The sequence below is a fragment of the Glossina fuscipes genome, unplaced genomic scaffold (genome assembly GCF_014805625.2).
Source record: "Glossina fuscipes isolate IAEA_lab_2018 unplaced genomic scaffold, Yale_Gfus_2 2, whole genome shotgun sequence".
NCBI lineage: Eukaryota > Metazoa > Arthropoda > Insecta > Diptera > Glossinidae > Glossina > Glossina fuscipes.
The window spans coordinates 31,405,912-31,428,891 of NW_023998416.1; the positions used below are offsets into that span (position 1 = coordinate 31,405,912).

General features: G+C 42.1%; 1 protein-coding gene across 1 annotated transcript in view; it reads right to left on the reverse strand.

Moving 5' to 3' along the window:
* LOC119634258 overlaps positions 1–22,980 on the reverse strand; it is a 181,111-nt gene that overhangs the window by 18,931 nt on the left and 139,200 nt on the right. Inside the window, exons 19-50 of the mRNA XM_038028333.1 lie at positions 22,659–22,976; positions 22,280–22,585; positions 21,899–22,216; positions 21,271–21,594; positions 20,889–21,209; positions 20,497–20,832; positions 20,110–20,436; positions 19,667–19,981; positions 19,122–19,445; positions 18,705–19,028; positions 18,015–18,641; positions 17,605–17,940; positions 17,228–17,536; positions 16,575–16,901; positions 14,822–16,417; positions 11,561–14,761; positions 8,684–9,385; positions 8,281–8,622; positions 7,931–8,221; positions 7,562–7,870; positions 6,846–7,496; positions 6,469–6,786; positions 6,073–6,408; positions 5,707–6,015; positions 4,687–5,634; positions 3,620–4,627; positions 2,606–3,556; positions 2,228–2,539; positions 1,821–2,159; positions 1,453–1,755; positions 434–1,390; positions 33–347 (exon numbers count right to left, since the gene is read on the reverse strand). Of these exons, the coding sequence (XP_037884261.1) occupies positions 33–347; positions 434–1,390; positions 1,453–1,755; positions 1,821–2,159; positions 2,228–2,539; positions 2,606–3,556; positions 3,620–4,627; positions 4,687–5,634; positions 5,707–6,015; positions 6,073–6,408; positions 6,469–6,786; positions 6,846–7,496; positions 7,562–7,870; positions 7,931–8,221; positions 8,281–8,622; positions 8,684–9,385; positions 11,561–14,761; positions 14,822–16,417; positions 16,575–16,901; positions 17,228–17,536; positions 17,605–17,940; positions 18,015–18,641; positions 18,705–19,028; positions 19,122–19,445; positions 19,667–19,981; positions 20,110–20,436; positions 20,497–20,832; positions 20,889–21,209; positions 21,271–21,594; positions 21,899–22,216; positions 22,280–22,585; positions 22,659–22,976 (18,000 nt within the window). The remainder of the gene's footprint in view (positions 1–32; positions 348–433; positions 1,391–1,452; positions 1,756–1,820; positions 2,160–2,227; positions 2,540–2,605; positions 3,557–3,619; positions 4,628–4,686; positions 5,635–5,706; positions 6,016–6,072; positions 6,409–6,468; positions 6,787–6,845; positions 7,497–7,561; positions 7,871–7,930; positions 8,222–8,280; positions 8,623–8,683; positions 9,386–11,560; positions 14,762–14,821; positions 16,418–16,574; positions 16,902–17,227; positions 17,537–17,604; positions 17,941–18,014; positions 18,642–18,704; positions 19,029–19,121; positions 19,446–19,666; positions 19,982–20,109; positions 20,437–20,496; positions 20,833–20,888; positions 21,210–21,270; positions 21,595–21,898; positions 22,217–22,279; positions 22,586–22,658; positions 22,977–22,980) is intronic.

Here is a 22,980-nt window from a genome sequence, read left to right on the forward strand (position 1 = left end):
GTAAGCACGGCTAGGAATATGTAATGTCTTACGTGGTAAGGAGTGACATCGTACAAAGGCGTCGCCTGTCATATTAGGATGACACGAACATAAAGGACTGTGATTTTTGACATGACAGCGTGCATTTTCTCCACACACGCCTAAGCACGGATCGGAACATTTTTGATTTACACATGCTTTTTCTAAGTTACATTCCCCATTTGATGTACATTCCGGTCGACATGTAGGTGGAATGCCAATGTATCCAGACAAACAAGAACACACTGCTTGGGAGTTAATTTCGCGGCACACAGAATTAGGTCCACAAGGCGATGGTCGACATGGGTTAATATAGTCTGTTTTTTCAGCTAAACAAAAGGAGTAAGTTGTGGGGCAAAAAATTAGTAATTCTTCTAGCTTCGATTATCCGTATAAAGGTAATGAAAGCGCTTACGTTCTTTTGGCTTACTGCACGAGCGATAAGGATCTCCCGTGTAACCAAGAAGACAGTTACAGGTCGGTAGATGATTAATTACTATACAGTCCGCACCTATTCCACATGCGCCAGGACAAGGATCGCGGCACTTCTGTTGCTGGCAGGCTTTGGTCATGGGACAATCTGAGTTTAAGATGCACTCCGGTCTACATGATTCATATGGATTACCGAAATATCCCGGAAGGCAATGACACGCCCCAGCTCCGTTTCTTTCTGAGCATTCGGAATTTGAACCGCACGGGGAAGGGTTACAAGGGCTGAGATGCTCTTCCTGAATTTTTACAGGTCTAGGTATACAGCTTGCAAATGGATCTCCCGTAAACCCTTCTGGACAGGTGCACATTGGAGTGTGAGAGACTACACGACATACGGCTGCAGTTCCACATAAATCCACGCATGGATCTTTGCACTGTTGGTTAATACAGGCGAAATGAGAAGCACATTCAGAGTTGGAGACACATTGTGGGCGACAATTCGGAGGAGAACCTATGAAGTTATCTAAACAAGTGCAGGAAGGAGTTTCTCCTATTACTCGGCATTTCGAATTCGACCCACAGGGAGAAGGGTTACAGAGGTCTTTTTTAACATCACTTGCTGGGGAAGATTCTATCTTACGTTCACAAGTAACAAATGGATTGCCTGTAAATCCGGGTAAGCAAATGCAAAACGGGTTATGGTTAACGACAGAACATTGGGTATTTCGTCCGCATGCTCCTGGGCAAGGATCTATACATCTCTGATTCATACAAGCCATATTTGAGGGACATTCTTGGTTTCCAGTACATTCTGGCCGACATAATGGTGGAGTACCTAAATAATTGGGCATGCACGAGCATACCGCTTGTGAATTTACTACACGACATTGTGCATTGGGCCCGCAAGGACCTGGTTGACAGGGGTTAATTTTAGTCGGCGCTATAGTTAGGGATACAAAATTTAGAGGTCAAATTTATTTGCAAAAGTTTTAGAATATTTACGTGGCACATGATTGCACAAAACGAAAGCATTTCCTGCCATGCCTTGTGGGCAAGTGCATATGGGTATATGGTTAAAAACGTGACAGATGGCATTAACAGCGCAAGTACCGATGCAAGGATTGCCGCATTTATTCTTAAGACAAGCTAGTTCTCGCGGACAATCTTCGCTTATGATACACTCGGGACGACAACCTGCATAGGGATCTCCCTGATAATCTGGCAAGCAGCTACAAGTGCCCTCGTTACATGCGGTGTTTGGCCCGCAAGGGGAAGGATTACAGGGATCGTCTTTTTCAAGGGTAGCTAAGAGAATGATAAAAATAGCACTATAGCAATGATGTGCAAATTCAACGATGAAGGTAGCTTACTTGGCATTGCGAGGGCTGGTTGACAGTATGTGAATGGATCACCAGTGTATTCTGAAGGACATGCGCAATTCGGAGTGTGATTGTTAACGTTACAAAGGGCCCCTAAGCCGCAAGCTCCTAAGCATGGGTCGCGACACTTTTCCTTAATGCAAGCTTGATTATTGACACAATCAGCATTTATGAGACATTCAGGTTTGCAGTTTGGGGGAGAGTTAATATAACCTGGTAAACAAGAGCAAGAAGGGGAATCGCCCACACGCTTGCATTGAGAAAACGGCCCGCAAGGAGACGGTATGCAAGGATCGGTAGAAGTTTTCTTAGCTTGCACTGGTTGAACAGCTAGTTATAAACAAAATATTTCATAAACAAAACATTTACGGGTGCTGGTATGCTATTAACTTTCTTACTTGGTATAGCTTGACAAATGTAAAAGGGATCGCCTGTAAACCCGCTACGGCAAGAACACAAAGGGCTATGATTCCGTACATTGCAATTTGCGTTTGTACCACATGTCCCAGGACAAGGATTCGAACATTTTTGATTTATACAAGCTTTGTTATGAGGACATTCCAAAGACCTCGTACATTCCGGGCGGCATAATGGAGGGCTTCCTACATATTCAGGCAAGCAAGAACAAACTGGTTGTTCATTTATTTGGCGACAGTTCGAATTTGGACCGCAAGGAGACGGCTGACAAGGGTTAAGGTATTCTTTTAATGCTACGAGGAGTAAACGTTTAAAGGGCGATGTATAAACCCGATCTTGTGTTTACTTTAGTCACTTACTTTCTTTTTCAATCTGGCAAATGCGATATGGGTCTCCGCTGTAACCGTTTAAACAAATGCAAGTAGCTTTGTGATCTAAAACTACACAAGCGGCATTCTGGCCACATGTTCCTGGGCAAGGGTCTTGACATTTTGTACTCTGACAAGCTAAGTTGCTGGCGCAATCAGCGTCCAATAAGCATTCTGGACGGCAGCCTTCGTAAGGGTTTCCGTAATATTCTGGTAAACACTGACAGGAGCCAGCTCCTTTCCTTTGTTTACACACGGCATTTATTCCACAAGGACTCGGATTGCAAGCGTCATTATTATCTAAGAGAGGATCTGAGCGCTTTTTGTCGCAGTGAACAAACGGGTCTCCTTCATAACCTTCCGGGCAAAAGCAGCTGGGTGTATGTGATATAACACGACACATAGCAGACGATCCACACAAGTTCGGGCAAGGATCTTTACATTGCAGGTTAACGCATGCTTTATTTGAAGGACATTCTGAACTTGTTAAGCATTCAGGTCGGCAATTCGGTGGAGTCCCTTTATAATCCGGTAAACAAGTACATGATGGGGTGCTTGCTATTTCCCGGCATTCGGAGAAAGGGCCGCAAGGAGATGGGTGGCAAGGTTGGATTAACGGCATAGGAGGTGCCGTCGCAAGTTGGCAGCTGATAAAAGAATTCCCAGTGTATTTTTCTGGGCAGCGACAATAAGGGTTGTGATTGCTAACATGACAGAGAGCATTCCGGCCACAAACACCGGGACATGGATCTCGGCATTTTTGATTTAAGCATGCTTCATTTAAGGGACAATCAGTATTTGTTGTACATTCCGGCCTGCATAGTGGTGGGTTTCCGATAGTGCCTTCTATGCAAGCGCACACAGCCTGGGCGTTGAATTCACGGCATTGACTATTTGGACCACATGGATTTCCTTGACAAGGATTCGATGGCAAATTTATTCCTTTAAAAACGATTTTTAAATTAGGAGGGGTACGTTGAATTTGGTGGAGAGATAAAATCTTACTTGGTGCAGGTAAACAAAAGGTAAATGCATTGCCTTGCATACCTTCTGGACACCTGCAATTCGGTATATGATTAATAACTTCGCAAATAGCATTTGAAGCACATGTTCCAGGGCAAGGATCAACACATTTGTGGTTAATACAAGCAAGATTTCGCGAGCATTCGGTGTGTAGGATACACTCCGGCCGACAGCCGAAGTAAGGATCATCAATAAAGGGTGCTAAACAAACGCACTTTCCATTGGCACAATGTGCATTTGCTCCGCATGGCGAAGGGTTACAAGGATCTTTGATGGGTACTGGGTCTACACAAAATTTGCAATTAATTTGATTTTGACTTTTAGGAGTCGACAAATAAAAACGCTTACTTTCCAGTTGAATCGGATTACATATGGCAAACGGATCGCCAGTATAATCATTTCGGCATGTGCATATGGGTACATGAGATCTAACGTGGCATAATGTGTTAACACCACAGGAACCAGGACAAGGATCGCGGCATTTTTGATTAATACATGCTAGCTGACTACCACATTCCGAATTAATTGAGCATTCTGGTCGGCAATGTGGTGGTATACCTAGATAACCAGGTAAGCAAGAACACGAGGGATTATCATTGATATCTCTGCATTGTGAATTAGGTCCGCACGGCGAAGGAGTACATGGATCCAGTTTAATACGTAAAGGCTCATTTTGTTGTGAAGGCATTTGGAAGCAACGTGTGAAAGCGTCGCCAGTATATCCATTCTTACAAGTACAAATGGGGCTATGATTTCGTACGTGGCAGTCGGAGTTTTGACCGCAAACTCCCGGACAGGGATCTGAGCATTTACGATTAATACAGGCTCCGTTAGCATTGCATTCAGAACTAGATGTGCACTCTGGCCTGCATGCAGGCGGACTACCAACATAATCGGTTAAACATGAGCATACAGCTTGACCGTTAACTTCCTTACATTGAGAATTCGGACCACAAGGCGATGGTTGACAGGGATTTACGTATTCACGTACTACTAAAATGTGAAAAATTTACAATGTGGGTGAATGTAGAATATTGTGGTATTCTTACATTCTTTAGTTATAACAAAGCAATATGTATACGGGTCCCCGGTGTAATTTGGTAAACAACTACATGACGGCAAATGATTGATAACCTGACATTCAGAGTTATCTCCGCATGTGCCAGGGCAGGGATCTGCACATTTCTGATTTTGGCAAGCCTTATCAGATGCACAATCTGTGTTTAAAACGCATTCTGGCTTGCAGAGTTCATAAGGATTTCCAGAATAGCCGTCTATGCATTGACAAGATCCAGCGCCTGAGCGCTCTTCACATCTAGCGTTTAGACCGCAAGGATTTGGGTCACAGGGATGGAGAAGTTCCGTAGGTTCCTCTGGTAGCGGATTACAAAACACAAATGGGTCTCCTGAAAAGCCTTCCAAACACAAACACGTTGTTGTATGACTAAAAACGCGACACATTGTATTTTGCCCGCATAAGCCCGGACAAGGATCGCGGCACTTTTTATTAATGCAAGCTTGCGTGGGGACACATTCCGAATTAGAGACACATTCGGGACGGCAATGGGGAGGTGATCCTGAGTAATCCGGAAGGCATGAACAGGAAGGAGTGTCTCCTTTAAGGCGGCACTCCGAATTAGGTCCGCACGGTGAGGGTTGGCAAGGATTATGTGCGTCTTTCATAACTGTCAATATCTCGTGACACCTAACAAATGGATCTCCAGTTGTGAGGGAGCGACACTTGCAATATGGTATGTGTTTGACAACGCTGCAATCCGCATTAAATCCACAAGTCCCCGGACAAGGATCCCGACATTTCATATTTTGACAAGCTTCATCAGGAGGACAATCAGAATTTGAAGTACATTCAGGTCGGCAATTTGGGGGGTTTCCGATAAAATTTGGTAGGCAAGAACAGACGGCGCTTTCTTTTACCAATTTGCATTGACTGTTGGGACCACATGGCGAAGGTTGACAAGGATTATTTGGCAAGGAAACTAAAGTATAAGGTGTAGATAAATATTAGCAGCAGGAAATAAATTTCTTAAAACAAAAAGAAAGTCATTTACATTGTATGGCATGACATTTGAAAAACGCATTTCCAGTCATGAGTTTAGGGCAATGGCACATTGGTATATGGTTATAAACTTCGCATACGGCGTTGATGGCACAGGTACCAGGGCAAGGGTCTGCACATTTATTACGTATGCAAGTTCTGTTCCGTGGACAATCCGAATTTAATATGCATTCTGGGCGACATTCGTCATATGGGTCACCTTGATATTCCTTTAAGCAAGAGCATTCACCTTCCATGCAAACAGCATTTACACCGCATGGGGACGGTGTGCATGGATCTTTTGATAAAATTTTTGATGGTGCTATAAAAGAGGAATAGTTATAGGAGGATTCACCAAGCTACGATATGGACGTCTTACATGGCAGAGGTATAGGGGAACAGCTAACAAAAGGATTTCCAATGAAGCCGTCACTGCAGGCACATGTAGGAGTGTGGTTGATAATACGACAATACGTGTTGAGACCACAAGCTCCGGGACAGGGATCTCTACATTTTTGATTGACGCATGCTTGATGGCTTTGACATTCAGAGTTAATAGAACATTCGGGACGGCAATTTGGAGATTGGCCAATAAAGTTGGGCAGGCATGAACAAGAAGCCAAACCATTTTTATTGCGACACTCAGAGTTCGGGCCACAAGGCGAGGGTGAACAAGGATCACGTAGGTCTTCACGCTGAATTTCAAGGCTAGTCGCTAATTTATAAAAAAATTTTGATTAGTGGTTGGCTTTGATGCCAATATATTTTAACTCACGCGGAAGAAGAAAACACTTTGTAAAAGCGTCTCCTGTGAAACCTTTGTTACATGAACAAATGGGACTGTGATTGCGAACGCGGCAACCCGCGTTTTGCCCACATGGAGATTTTAAACAAGGATTTACACATTTTTGATTAACACAAGCTTCACCCGTTGAACATTCTGAAGACAATATGCATTCTGGTCGGCACGCTGGTGGTGTGCCCACAAATTGTGGTAGACAAGAACACACAGCTTGTCCGTTGATTTCCCGACACTGTGAGTTAGGACCGCAAGGTGACGGGTGGCACGTATTAATGTATTTCTCCTCTATTGCTGAATAGCGATACAATATAAATAAGATGAAAAGACGGATGGTCATAAATAAAGCTTACGTTCTGCTATTTTGGAACACAGGCGGTAAGGATCACCTGTGTAATCTGCAAGACAACTGCAAGTGGGTACATGATTTATAACTTGGCAATACGAGTTTTTGCCGCATGTGCTTGGGCATGGATCAAAACATTTTTGCTGTTGACATGCTTTGGTGGGTGGACAGTCTGAATTCATAACACATTCCGGACGACAACCTTCATAAGGATTGCCAAAGTAATTAGATAAACATTTACATGAACCAGCCCCATTCCGTTCAAGACATTCGGCATTTGACCCGCAAGGGGAGGGATGGCATGGCGTTAACGCTTCTAATTTTTCGTTTTCTTTTGTAGGATGGCATTGTAAGTACGGATCACCTACGAAATCAAGAATACAAATGCACTGCACGACATGACTGACAACATTGCATTCTGCGTTTAACCCACAACGTCCAGGGCAAGGATCAACACATTTTTGATTGATACAAGCAAAGTTTTTACTGCAATCAGAACTGGTAACACATTCAGGGCGACAATTCGGCGGTATTCCTATGTAGAATTCTAAACATGAACATGAAGGAATTTCTCCAATGGAGCGACATTTTGAAAAGGGACCGCAAGGTGAAGGTTGACAAGGCTGCTTTTTAATGTCCGCAGTAGCTATTGGTTCAACTATAACAAAATGATAACGCAATGATAAGTTTTATAACAAGTATTTTAATGCTATAGCATCTTACTAATTCGTTGACAGCTGACGAAAGGATTGCCTGTAAATCCAGTATGGCAAGTACAGAACGGACTGTGATTTACCACTGAACATACAGCTTTTAATCCACAAGTTCCGGGACAGGGGTCGCGACATTTTTGATTAAGACAAGATTGTGTGGGCGTACAATCAGAATTTGATGTGCATTCTGGGCGGCACGTTGGAGGCGACCCTATAAAACCCTGTATACAAGTGCACAAAGGCTGCTGATTTATAACGCGACATTTTGAATTAGGTCCACATGGAGAAGGCTGGCAGGGATTTCTATCTGTTATAATCTCTATAAAATTTTTAATATGTTTATTTCAAAAGTAACGCGCTTGACTTAAGAAAAGCTTACTCCTTTGTGGAGAACATTTGATAAATGCGCTGCCTATTGTGTTTTCTGGACATCGGCACATTGGTATGTGATTAACAACATCACACAATGCGTTCTCTCCACATGTCCCGAGGCAAGGATTTATACACTTATTACGCGAACAAGCTTTCTCCCGAATGCAGTCAGAATTTAAAACGCATTCAGGTCGGCATCCAATATAAGGATCTCCTTGATATTCAGGAAGGCAGAAACATGTACCATTACGACATTGGGCATTTGTTCCGCAAGGCGAGGGATGGCAGGGGTCTTTAACTTTATTTAAGGAAAAGAAGTTGGACATTTTTAATCAAGCACAGATAATAAAGACTTACTAATGTCGTCTTCTTGTGGAATGAGACTACAAGTGGTGAACGGATCTCCGGAGAACCCTTGAAGACACGAGCAGATAGGAGTGTGGTTTACTATCTCACAAATGGCATTGTAACCACACGAACCTGGACATGGGTCTATACATTTCTCACGTATGCAAGCTTTGTCCTCAGAACATTCTGCACTAATAGTGCATTCAGCCCGACAATTAGGTGGAGCTCCTACGTGTGATGTTAAGCAAGAACAAGAAGGAATGCCGCCATTATTACGACATTGACTATTCGGGCCGCAAGGCGAAGGAATACAGGGGTCACCGCTGTTTATTTTAAGAGTTGGAGGGGCAACTATGATATATACAAACTGTAAGTTTTTTTCTTCTAACGGTACTGATTAAAGAAATATTACGTGGTATGTTAAAACATCTGGTAAATGCATCGCCGGTAAATCCTGGTCTGCATTTGCAAATTGGGCTGTGATTACGCACATGGCATTGAGCGTTGGTGCCGCAAATCGCGAGGCAAGGATCTTGGCAGCGCTGTTTTATGCAAGCCTTATCAGTTGGGCATTCAGTGCTTAAAATACATTCTGGCCTACAGTTCGGCGGCAAACCTAGGTAATTTTCCAGACACGAGCAGATAGCTTGACCCTCGAATATTTTGCATTGAGAATTCGGGCCACAAGGAGATGGAGAACAAAGATTTATGAATTCTGGTCGACCATTCGCTAAAGAGGTAAAGGGGTGATTGCAGCTCTTAGTAGAATGTGATAGCGTTTTCTTACGTTGTTTTGGTTCTAAGTGACAATACCGGTACGGATCACCTATAAAACCGGCGCGACAAGTACAAGTTGGTAGGTGATTGGTTACTGAGCAATCAGCGTTTGTACCGCAGGTACCGGGGCAGGGATCGGCACATTTATTCTGAATGCAAGCTTTGGTTCTTGGACAATCAGAATTGTGAAGACATTCAGGACGGCAAGATTGGTATGGATCGCCGTAATATTCAGGTAGACATTGGCATGAACCAATGCCGTTTTGTTCGCGACATTCAGCATTCGAACCGCAAGGATTTGGTTCACAGGGCGTAATACGTTCATTAACAATACGTTCTGTTCCGTTAAGCGTTTAAGAAGAAAAGGAAGAGAGGTAATTATTAATTATTACCTTAACGAATAAGATCAGGATTAGTACCAACGTAAGCAACGTACATACCCAGATGACACTACGTACTCCCATTTAATAAAGATGAGAAAATTATTGTCTTAAGATTTCCAATTCTCTAAATTAAACACTACTTGGCGGTTAGCAAAATAGTGCACATATTATTACGGTGTATCAACGTTTAACAGAGGTGGATTAAAATGATAATTATTGTGTAAGTGTATGAGTATTGTTAACAGTTATGCATACCGCGTACAATATTTTATATATGGCAGGCTGGCGTTATTAACGTTTAATAAAACGCTCGCAAATTTTTAGTTTATTAAAATTTCTTTATTAATCAGTTTTACTTTTTCATATAAGTTTTGATTATTATTAAACTACTAAATTAATTATTAGACTACGCTTAGTATTTAATTAAAAAAAAATATTGTATAAGTCGAAGCATTAGAATATACAATTAGAGAAACGGCAAAATCCAGCGTTGAACATAAGGTGGCCATCACCTTACTTTTTACTTTTTAACTTTGCAAAATTATTTTTATATTATACCGAATATTCGCAATATATTATTGTGCCAAAGGCTTTAAGTGGCCGATGGTACAAGAAAAAAGCTAAGGATTCCAAAAATGCAACAGCGTTGTATATTAATAACGTTCAACCTCAGTTAATTTTCTAAGTTATTAAGGCCTAAAGCATTCAGATTTCGTTGATAATGTCAGATTTACTACATAGGTATTAAGTAATTGCCTGATATAACTATTTGGGTCAAATAAAAAAAGCACTCGAAGTTTCAGTCGGGAGTTAAATCAAAGGCATAAAGGCGTAGTATTAAGGCAAGGCAAAGGCAAAAGGCATGTTTTGCTTTATGTATATGTTTAAATAATTTTTATTTCATAATTAAGTGTAGAAATGTGTGAATGCATACGAAATTGTAAATAAGTATATATAAAAACAAATAAAATAAGAAAATCAAAATGAGAAAAACATTAATTTTATCCAATATTCTACGAAACACTTTCAGAAGATTTTAAACAACATGCTCTCAATTGCAATCAAATTATTATTAAGAAAATAAATATGAAATTGCTTTTCGGTTTGAAACACGTAAGAAATCGTAAATTGAAAATATCTTAAAAGAACATGAATCTTTAGCGATTCAAGTTCAATTCTGCATTTGCCAGGGTTGTCGGAAAAAATTAAATAAATTTTTTGCCAATATCAGCAGTTTATCGTATTCATTATGCATCGTGACAATGCATGAAGCAAAAATCCTCCCAATGTAATGGAAAACCAATTGAAATTTTGATACTAAGATAATTTATCCGCGAAAGTACATGCTTCTATTGCTGCAGTGGAGAATTTCTTATTATATTGTACACCTAGATCTCTCTTAAATGGAAAGTTACATTTGAAAAGGAAGAGTATAAATCTGTATACATTGAAGCTAACACTGCTGCTTTTTACTGCTGATGAATATTTCATTCTTCTATATGCTTCGCTTTCATCGCAATTCTTTATGCGAAGCATCGTGTTCCGTAGATGATAAAATTTCAATTTTTCTTTTACAATTACAATACATTTAAAAAACAACAAATTAGAACACTTCTTCTTTTGACGTTTCAAAATAATGGTGTTTTTGGTGCTTACAAAGAACAAATTAATTAACGTCAACACAAAGCCACAACACACTAGTGTACGTAAAGCAGTTGTGCTTTAGCGTAATTGCGTTGCTGGTGCAAGTACACCTTCGTGATTGTTCTAATTTGTGTGCATTACAAGGGGCAGGAGAAAACTGTGCGGTATAGTAATAAAAACGACTGCATTAAAAGAAAATGCGAAGCATTTGTTACATTTGTGAAACTTCATTAAAACTAGATCAAAAATTAATATTTTATTAAATTAAATTTTGTCCGTTTCATCATTCTTTTTCCCGTACAGTTTCCTCGTTTTCTTGCTTTACTTTTAGGCATAACCATGTTTTGCGTAAATTATTCAAGAAAAAGCTTGCTCCATTAGCTTGTCATTATAAGCCGCTAATAATATTCAAGTTATACCCGAAACCATTCCCTGTCTTTGGTTATGCCTAGAGAGTAACAATGAAAGTATATGCAAATTCCTACCTGGTATAGGTTGACAACTGCTGAAAGGATCTCCTGTATAGCCAGTTTCACAGGTACATATTGGCATGTGATTGGCTACTGTGCAATGAGCGTTGAAGCCGCATGAACCTACGCAAGGATCTTCACATTTTTGTCGTATACAAGCTTTAGTTGAGTGGCACTCAGGATTAATGGTGCATTCCGGTCTACAGTTTGGAGGAGTGCCAATGAATGAATGCGCACAAGAGCAAGCTGGGCTATCACCCATTACCCGACATTCTGAATTAGGTCCACATGGCGAGGGTATACAAGGCTCGATTGGCACTACAGGTTCAGTGCTTTTGGTTTCCTGGTAGCAGCGTGTAAATGGGTCTCCCGTATAGCCATCATTGCAAGTGCAAATGGGGTTATGATTGACAATTTGACATTTTGCAAACTGACCGCAAGCTCCCGGACATGGATCCACACATTTCTTACTAATGCATGCAGTTTGCAAAGAGCATTCTGAGCTCACAATGCATTCCGGCTTACAAGTTGGCGGTGAACCCAACATACCAGGTTGGCATGCACAAACAGCTCCTTGAGCTGACACATGACATAAACTGTTTGGTCCACATGGATTGGGTTGGCAGGGGTCAACAGGAACAAGCTCGTTTCGAACCATTTGTCGACAGTTTATGAAAGGATCGCCCGTGTAACCTTTTGGGCAACTACATATGGGAATATGATTCGAGACACTACATTGTGCGCTCTGACCGCAAGTTCCCGGGCAGGGATCAACACATTTTTTATTTAAGCAAGCTTTATGTGGTGAACAGTCAGTGCTCAGAGTACATTCGGGACGACAACCCAAATAAGGATCTCCTTGATAATCTTTGAAGCAGATGCATGTTCCGTCAGGTTGACATTCAGCATTTGCACCACAAGGTTGCAGACCACAAGGATCAAAGTAAATTGGTGTCTGTGTCTTCTCTTCAGTGATTTCTACACACTGGCTGAATGGATCTCCAGTGAAACCAGCGCGGCAAGTGCATATCGCCAAATGATTTTGTATGCGACATTCCGAATTAATACCACACGAACCATCGCATGGATTTCTACATTTTTCCGCGATGCAAGAACGATCAGAAGAGCAGTCAGTGTTTACCACACATTCAGGGCGGCAATTAGGTGGAGCTCCTATATAGTTTGGTAAGCAGGAGCATGAAGCTTGGTCACCATTAACTCGGCATTCAGAATATAAACCACAAGGTGAGGGAAGGCATGGATTTCTTGGTTCAATAGGCTTATCTTTACCCACAGGTATATGTGGTGCTGGATAACAACTAGTGAAAGGATCTCCCATCATACCTAAAGAACAACTGCATATTGGATTGTGGTTAATAACTTCGCATTTGGCATCGATACCACATGTTCCAGCGCATGGATTGGCACATTTGAATTTGTGGCATGCTTTGGTCTGGGAGCATTCAGCATTGACTGTACACTCCGGCTTGCAATTAGGAGGAGTTCCTATAAAGGCATCTAAGCAGGAGCATACGGCCAAACTGTTTGCTTGACGGCATTTGCTATTTGGCCCACATGGTGATGGTTGGCAGGGATTACCTGGTTTTGGCAGCGGTAATTTGGGCTCGGGCTGACAAGTTGTGAAAGGATCTCCCGTGTAGCCATCGTCACATACGCAGTTAGGTACATGGTTAACTGCATAGCATAGAGCATTGGAACCACAAATTCCAGGACATGGATCTTTGCATTTGTTGCGTATACACGCTTGGTCTGTTGGACAATCGGAACTGAGTACACATTCTGGCCTGCAGCCTTCATAGGGATTTCCTTGGTATTCATCGATACATCTACAAGAGGCAGCTCCACTACGTTCTATACACTCCGCGTTGGGACCACAAGGAGATGGTTCACATGGTTTAATAGGCTCCTCTTTTTGCTGCACGCACTGCACGAAAGCGTTGCCAGCAAATCCATTAGGGCAAGAGCAAGATACGCTATGACTAATAATACGACATTCTGCATTCGTGCCACACGATCCTGGACAAGGATCACGGCATTTATTGTTGATGCAAGCTTGTGTCGATGGACAATCAGGGTTGATGATACATTCAGGACGACAGTTGGGTGGAGATCCGAAAAATTCGGGTAAACACTGGCATGAAGGACCACTAGCACTCGTTTTACATATTGAGTTTGGCCCACATGGGGAAGGCAAACACGGGTCCTGAGGTTTTTCTGATTGTTTTGTCTTTGGTGGAGTTGGTAAGTCCAAGCACCTTTTAAAGGGATCTCCCGTTTTCCCGAGAGGACAACCACAAATAGGGCTATGATTTATAACCTCACAACGAGCATTAATACCGCAGGCGCCAGAGCAAGGATCGACACATTTTTTATTGACGCAAGCCTGCAGAGCATTACATTCGCTTGACACCACACATTCGGGCCTACACTGTGGTGGAGTTCCCATGAAACCATCTAAACATGAGCATACCGCATGATCATTAACATTTTTGCATTGGCTGTTGGGTCCGCAAGGCGACGGAGAGCAGAGTTGGACTGGTTTCTCAGGTTCTTGTTCCTTTAAGCGACAGTTTGTGAACGGGTCACCTTCATAGTCCTTGATGCACGAGCATACAGGAATATGGTTTAAAACTTCACAAATGGCATTAAGTCCACAAGTTCCTGGACAAGGATTTACGCATTTATTGCGAATGCAGGCTTTGTCTTGCGCACAGTCAGCTGATAAAGTACATTCAGGACGGCAGCCGTCGTATGGATTGCCTTGGTAATTGTTGTGACATCGGCACTCTCCATTATAGCAATCGGCATTCGCTCCGCAAGGATTTGGATCACAAGGGTCATTAGGTATTTTAGGAGATTCTATAACTGGCACCGGGCTGCACCGTATAAACGGATCCCCGGTGTAACCTTCAAGGCAATTACATATTGGTAAATGATTAAGAACATGACACTTAGCCTCAAATCCGCAAGATCCGGGACATGGATCTCTACATTTCTGATTAATGCAGGCTTCAGTAGGCCCACATTCGGAATTAAGAACACATTCCGGCCTGCAGCTAGGGGGAGCCCCGATAAAGTCTGGCAAGCAAGAACATGCTGGGCTGCCACCAATAATTTGGCATTTCGAATTAGGACCACAGGGGGAAGGCACACATGATGGAGGACGCTCAGTTGGTTCTGGTTGAATAGTGTGCGCTAAAACAATTGAACAATAAATTCGGGTTGCAAAAAATATTAACAGAAGTGTGAACTTACGTATTTTTGAGCATCGAACGAAGGGATCACCAGTCATGCCTTTGGGACAAGTACAGATAGGACTGTGATTTTTAGTAATGCACATTGCCATATGGCCGCAAGTATGCAAGCATGGGTCCATACATTTATTTTTGATACAAGCCCTTTCAGTGGCGCATTCCGAACTAACAATACATTCCGGCTTGCAGTTGGGTGGTTGGTTTATGAAACCGGATTGACAAGAGCAAACTGCTTGATCGTTGATGTTACGACAAATGCTATTGGGCCCACATGGTGAAGGAACGCACGGGTTTAATATAGGTGCCGGTGTAATGGGAATTTGTTTACATTGAAAGAATGGATCTCCTGTGTAAGCCGGAGGACACATGCAAGTGGGAACATGGTTTTCAACGGAACACATCGCGAGTTCCCCGCAAATGTTGACGCATGGATCAACGCATTTGAAATGAACGCAAGATTGTGCAGGCGAGCAATCTTCGTTTGATTCGCATTCGCGTCGACATCCCCGCTCAGTATCATAAGGATTGCCATCATATCCTTCATGGCAGTAGCAGGCTCCCGCTCCATTACGTTCGCGACATTCTGAATGTGGCCCACAAGGCGAAGGTTCACAAGGAGAACTAGGTGGCTGTTTGGGCAATACTGGAGGAATAAGTGAGCAACCAGATACTGGATCTCCTTCATAACCATCAGCACAAGAACAAACAGCATTATGTTGTATAACCTTGCAAACAGCATTAGAACCACAAGAACCTGGGCATGGATCCACACATTTATCATTTTGGCAAGATAAATAATTTTGACATTCGTCATTGTTTGTGCACTCAGGCCGACAATTCGGAGGTCTTCCAATATAATTTGCCTGACAAGAACATGCAGCTTGCCCAGCGATTTCTCTGCACAAAGAATTTGGTCCACATGGAGATGGCACACAGGGGTTATCTGAATCACGCGATATGGATTTGGCAACTATGCACTCTGCGAAGGGATCCCCTGTCATACCAAGAGGACAGGTGCAAATAGGGTTGTGATTGACAACTTGGCATTTGGCTTTTGAACCACAAGCTCCCTTGCAAGGATCTCCGCATTTTTGCTGTATACAAGCACGGTTTTGGGGACATTCAGAACTAACGACACATTCCGGTCGACACGAAGGAGGTGCACCGATATAATTGCCCAAACAAGAGCAAACAGCGTGTCCATTTGTCTCTCGGCATTCACTATAAGGACCACACGGCGACGGTTGACATGGATTAAGAGGGGTTATTGTAGTGACTTCCATAACGGAACAAGAGCGATGAGGATCTCCGGTATAACCCTCAAAGCAATAGCAATTTGGGGCATGGTTTAAAACCCGACATTCGGCATTGATTCCGCATACACCAGGGCAAGGATCTTGGCATTTGTTATTTAAGCAGGCTTTAGAACGGTCGCAATCCGTATTTTGTACACATTCAGGACGGCATCCACTGTAGGGATCGCCAAAATACTCAGTAAGACATGAACACGAACCAACTCCATTGCGTTCACGGCATACTGCATTCGCACCACAGGGGCTCGGATTACAGGGATCTCGAGGGCGTTCCGTGGAAGAAACTAAAAATTTACACGGTGTAAAATAAATAGTCGTTGCGATTTCTGATGTAACGCCAGGGGTAGTAATGGATATTTCTCTCTTGATTGTATAAATATTTTCAAAGAGTTCAATACCCTTCAGTTTACATCCCCCAGAAAAGGAAAGAAAAGTATATACTTATGTTTATAACGGCGCAACCAGAGAACGGATCTCCAGTATAGCCCAATTCACATTGACAAGTAGGGTTGTGTTTGATTACTGTACACAATGTGTGAACACCACAAGTGCCCACACAAGGATTAGAACATTTTTGATTCATGCAGGCTAGATTGGCTGGACAGTCAGAGCTACTCATGCATTCGGGACGGCAATTAGGTGGCCGTCCCATATAACTGGATAGACAGGAACATGCAGGGGAACCACCAACATCGATACACTTCGAGTTGGGTCCACATGGTGAAGGTACGCACGGATCACCCGTGTTTTCTACCGAAATAACATCCACTACTTTGGCAGGCACATAGAAATAGTTGATATAGGTAGTGTGGTAGGTTGTCGAGAGATGGTTGTTTGCATTTGTTTGCATTTGTATTACAGGATGATAGTGTAGATAGGAGTACGATAGTAGTTGGATAGTTTGAAGATTTTTTACACAGTATAGATAGATTACACATGGAAGTAGAATACTACAAATTAGTTTGAAGAACGATTTATAGGTAGGTGGATTTGAAGTTAGAAAGGTTGATGCACGAATATTTAAAGTTTTGTCACATTTTCTCGATACACTTTTCTAACTTCAATGTGTACACATTGAAGAAAGGAATGCTTACATTTAATTTTGGAACATCTATTAAAAGGATCACCTGTATAACCAGGTGGGCAGGAACATGCTGCATAATGATTTATTACTTGACAACGTGCAAGAGTGCCACAAGTGCCCGGGCACGGATCTATACATTTTTGGTTTTGGCAAGCCATGTTTTGCGCGCAATCTGAGCTAATAATACATTCTGGACGGCAGTTTGGTGGAGACCCTATAAAAGTTGTTAAACAAGAACACACTGCATGACCGTTTACTTCGCGGCACTGACTGTAAGGCCCACACGGTGAAGGAATACATGGATTGACGTCTTTAGAAACTAATCGAAGAAGGCATTTTAACTTTCTATTTATCACATCAGGATAAGCATTAAAAATCAAAACATACTTGGTGTTGGTTCAGGTTCGGGTATAACACGACAAGAACTGAGAGGATTTCCCGTATAACCATTTGAGCAATGGCAAGTGGGTACATGATTGCTTATACGACATTCCGCATTAATGCCACACACTCCGGGACATGGATCTGTACATTTGTTATTGTTGCACGACTTATCGCGCTGGCAATCAGAATTAACTACACATTCAGGACGACAACCGCTATATGGGTCTCCGGAGTAGCCTTCAATACAAGTGCAAGAACCAGCACTATTGCGTTCTCTGCATTCAGCATTGGCGCCACATGGCGAGGGGTTGCAAGGGGTCAAATTTTCTTCGGGAGGAACTGACCGTTTGCATACAAATAAACAAAATGATCATTTTGATTTTCGATTTTACACTCATTTTCGAAAGTCTTACTAGCAGGAGCACAACCGGCAAATGGATCTCCTGAATAACCAGCGTCACAAGTACAAAGAGGCGAATGATTAACAACATTGCAAATGGCGTTGAAACCGCATGAACCAGGGCATGGGTCTTTGCAAACTTCATTAATACAGGCCAGATTTGCTGGACATTCTGAATTAATGCTGCATTCGGGTCTACAGTTGGGAGCACGACCCACAAAATTTGGCAAACAAGAGCATGCTGGAGTTTCACCAACCACTCTGCATTGAGAGTTAGGTCCACAAGGAGATGGTATGCAGGGATTAGCTGGAAAGTCGTCTTTTTTTCTTTTATCGACTCTTAGGCAGCTTATAAAGGGATCTCCGGTGTAGTCAGGTGGGCAAGAGCATATAGGATTATGGTTCGTAACTTTACAAAAAGCTTCAACACCACAAGTTCCCGGGCAAGGATCTATACAACGTAAATTCACGCATGCTCTATCCTGAGAGCATTCTGAACTAATTGAGCACTCAGGCCGACATGCGGGGGGAGTACCAATATAATTTGTTAAACAGGAGCATACGGCATGACCATTAACTTCATGGCACTTGCTGTAAGGACCACATGGAGAAGGTCTACAAAGTTGAGTTGCTTCAATTGCTAAAGATTTAAAATCAGATCAAAACTGTGTATTACAACGAACATAAAAAAAGGTTTCATTACTTTTGACTTCTTTACGGCAGTATTCTGAAGGATTGCCAGTGAAACCTGCGGAACAACTACAACTAGGAGAGTGATTGATGACGTGACATTCAGCACCGACACCACACACTCCTGGACATGGATCACGACATTTGTTGTTGACGCAAGCTCGATTTTTTGCACAATCCGAGTTTAGAACACATTCTGGTCGACATTCTGTATACGGATCTCCGCTATATTCAGGCAAGCAAGTGCAAGAACCAACACCGTTGCGTTCTTTGCAAACAGCATTAGTACCACAAGGACTAGGATTACAAGGTTCCGATTTTTCAGGAGTTATTATAACTAAAGGGATTAGATTTTAGATGAAATTAAATCATTTTGGAAAATAAGCAGTCGCGTGAAAGGGCTTAATTTATACATTAAAGATATTCTTACTTTGTGGACTACATTCGGCAAATGGATCGCCCGTATAACCGGGCAAGCAACGACATATAGGTCTATGATTATTTACAATGCAAGTAGTAAATGAACCGCAAGAGCCTTGGCAAGAGTCTTTACACCGTCGATTTACGCAGGCCTGATTACTGCGACATTCTGAATTTGAAGTGCATTCAGGACGACAGTTTGGCGCTCTGCCAATGTAATTGGGCAAGCAAGAGCAAACTGGTTGTTCATTTTTATTTGAAACACGACATTGCGAATTAGGTCCGCATGGTGATGGAATACAAGAATTAACTGAATCCTTTACAATCGGTCGTCCTTTATGTAGACATGACAGTGTGCAATTATGTACAAAGATGAATTTTGAAAGGAAGCACATGCAGCAAATTGCGGAAAACGAAGTAATGATAGAAAAGAGAGTGAAAATAAAGTAAAATAAATATAAGCAACTCAAAGCGAAATGCAAAATGAATGTACATGATATTTTAAATTTAATCTTCCAAAGTAATGATAATGAGAAGCGAGTTTGGAATGCTTACTTTCTTCGTATACGCAGCGAATAAACGGATCGCCAGTGAAACCACTCATGCAATAACAAATAGGATTATGATTGACCACTCGGCAGTTAGCATTGGCACCACAAGTGCCTGGGCAAGAATCTTTACAATGTTCATTAAGGCATGATTTATCTTGTGGACAATCGGAACTTCCCATACATTCTGGTCTACAGTTGGGTGGCGCTCCTACATAGCTAATCTGGCATGAACATACAGCATGACCGTTTTGCGACCGACAGTTGCTGTATGGACCGCAAGGTGAAGGTACGCAGGGATTAATGGATTCAGTAATGTCAACTGAGAAATTCAAGACAATGGAAAAAAATGTTAAGTTTTTGCCGAAGCAGCAATAGAACAAAACTCTAGATTGAAACTTCTTAAGTTTTATCGAAAGTTTTGGATGACCAATTCATGCGAAATCTTACATTTCGGTAATTCTGGTAAAAGATAACAGCCCGAAGCAGCGTTTCCTGTGTATCCAGTAAGACATTGACAGTTTGGAATGTGATTTAAAGTAATACATTCTGCGTTATAACCACAGGTTCCTGGGCACGGATCGATACATTTATTGTTGATGCAAGCTGTTGATTTGGGGCAATCTGCATTTAAAATGCATTGGGGTCTACATTCAATGTACGGATCACCGAAATATTCTCTTATGCATTTACAGGCGGCAGCCTGGTTTCTTTCTTCACACAAAGCATTTACACCACAAGGATTAGGTTGACAAGGACGTGCAGGATGATCGGGAACTAATCAAATGATGATATTCGTTAGAAATTTGCAACAATTGCTAATTTAGTGAAACCTACTTTTAACCATTTTGAAGCAGTTCGTGAATGGATCTCCTGTAAAGCCAGGTTCGCACATACAGACGGGTGAGTGGGAACTAACATGACAATGAGCGTAGTTCCCACACGAACCTATACAAGGATCTGAACACCTAGAATTAATACATGCCATATGCGCGGGACACTCCGAACTGATTGTACACTCTGGGCGACAACTGGGAGGTCTACCTATATAGTTAGTTATACACGAACACACGGCTCCTGTCGCTGCGACCAGGCAATGCGAATTAGGACCGCAAGGAGAGGGTATACAAGGATTTGGTCGAGCTATGGCATCCTTAGGTTCTTCGAAAGCTACTACAGAAATAAGAGTCAGTAGTATTTTATTTAGAGATTAAGGTTGTTGAGCATACTTCTGCGCGGTACGCACTGATGAAATGGATCGCCAACGTAACCAGGAGAGCAACTACAAATCGGAGAATGATTGGTCACACGACATTTGGCATTGTTTCCGCAAGTGCCTGGACAAGGGTCCTCGCAACGTTGATTAATGCAAGCCCTGTCTGATGGACATTCAGCACTTATAACACATTCCGGTCTGCAACTGGGCGGTCTGCCAATATAATTAGACAAACAAGAACAAATTGCACGACCGTCTAGTGCACGACAAGTGCTGTACAACCCACATGGCGAAGGGCGACAAGGATCTTGGGTTTTGGCGGGCAAATATGTAGCTATGAACGGGACATATAGTAAATATATTGTTTCTTTTCGTCATAAACTCCTTTAACCTACTTGGAGGTATTTTGTGGCATAAACGTAAAGGATTACCGGTGTAGCCTATATTGCAAGAGCATAGAGGAATATGGTTAGCGACTCGGCAGATAGCGTTAAAGCCGCATAAATCCTTGCAAGGGTCTACACATTTCATATTTAAACAAGATTTTGTATGTGAGCAATCACTGCTTTGCACGCATTCAGGACGGCAATTGATGTAGGGATCGCCGAAATAATCAGGTTGGCAAGTACAAGAGCCAGCGCCATTGCGTTCTCTACAAATAGCGTTCGAACCGCACGGTGATGGACTACATGGATCAGTTGGAAGATCTGGCACAATGACTGTAATGTTTTACACGATAGAAAAAGTAAGAACTGGGAAAATGATAGTGTATGTAATATGGAGGTCTACTGTTAAAGCAAACATTTGTACAAAAACATATGGTGAAAAGGAATATATATATATACATGCATAACATATAAATAGATTTCAATTTGTCGTAGATACATATATACAAAGACCAATTACCCTTAAAAGAACTGGAAAAATTAAAGCTTAATATTAGAATATTTAATAACCGCTCTCTTAGAGGGAACAAAAGAAGAGAAAACAAATATAATACTGATCTAAGAAAGTATTGCTTACTTGCACGTAAACTGCAGCCAGCGTAAGGATCTCCTTCGTGACTCTCTAAGCAGGAACAAACGGGTTTGTGATTTTGAGCGGTGCATATGGCATTAAATCCACAAGCTCCAATGCATGGGTCTTCGCAGTGTTGAGAAATACATGCGCGATTCAAAGGGCAGTCTTGATGGATAATACATTCTGGCCGACAATTTGGAGGCGCTCCGAATATCCCAGGCAAACAAGAGCAAACAGCGCGATTGTCAACCTGCTGACATTCAGCATTAGGTCCACAAGGACTCGGTATACATGCGTTTATTTCTGGGGGAGGCGTTTTAGCTAATATGAAACAAAATTAAATTTTTGCAAAACAATCACAGTTTATATGACGAATATACTAACGCTTTGGTAAACATTGTTGAAAAGGATCACCAGTCATGTCTTCTGGACACGAACAAATCGGATTATGATTGATGGTGTGACATTTGGCATTAAAGCCACATGTGCCTATGCAGGGATCAACGCATTTTTGATTGATGCAAGTTAAATGTTGAATGCATTCAGAGCTCACTACACATTCTGGGCGGCAATTAGGAGGGGCTCCCAAATAACTCACTTGACAGGAGCAGGTAGGACGACCATCAACTACACGACAAATGCTATTGGGCCCACATACATTCGGTTCACATGGACTGATAGGTTTTATTTCTAAACCAAAAATAGATTAAATAAGACAAATGTGCGCATCTACGCATAATGAATTTTTTTTTTTTCAATTTACGTGTGTCCTTTTTACAACCATTGAACGGATCTCCTACGTAGCCCTGCTGACAATTACACGTTGGCACATGATTAACTACAGAGCATTCAGCATTGGGACCGCACGTGCCGATGCAGGGATCTCGGCAATGTTGCTTTATGCAAGCTAATTGCGACGGACATTCACTATTAAACACACATTCTGGACGACAACCTGTAGTATAGGGATCACCGATGTAGGGTTCAATGCATACACATCGAGCAACACCATTTCGTTCAGAGCAAACTGCATTTTCAGCACAGGGGTTAGCATAGCAAGGATCCAAACGATCTTGTGGCTCTAT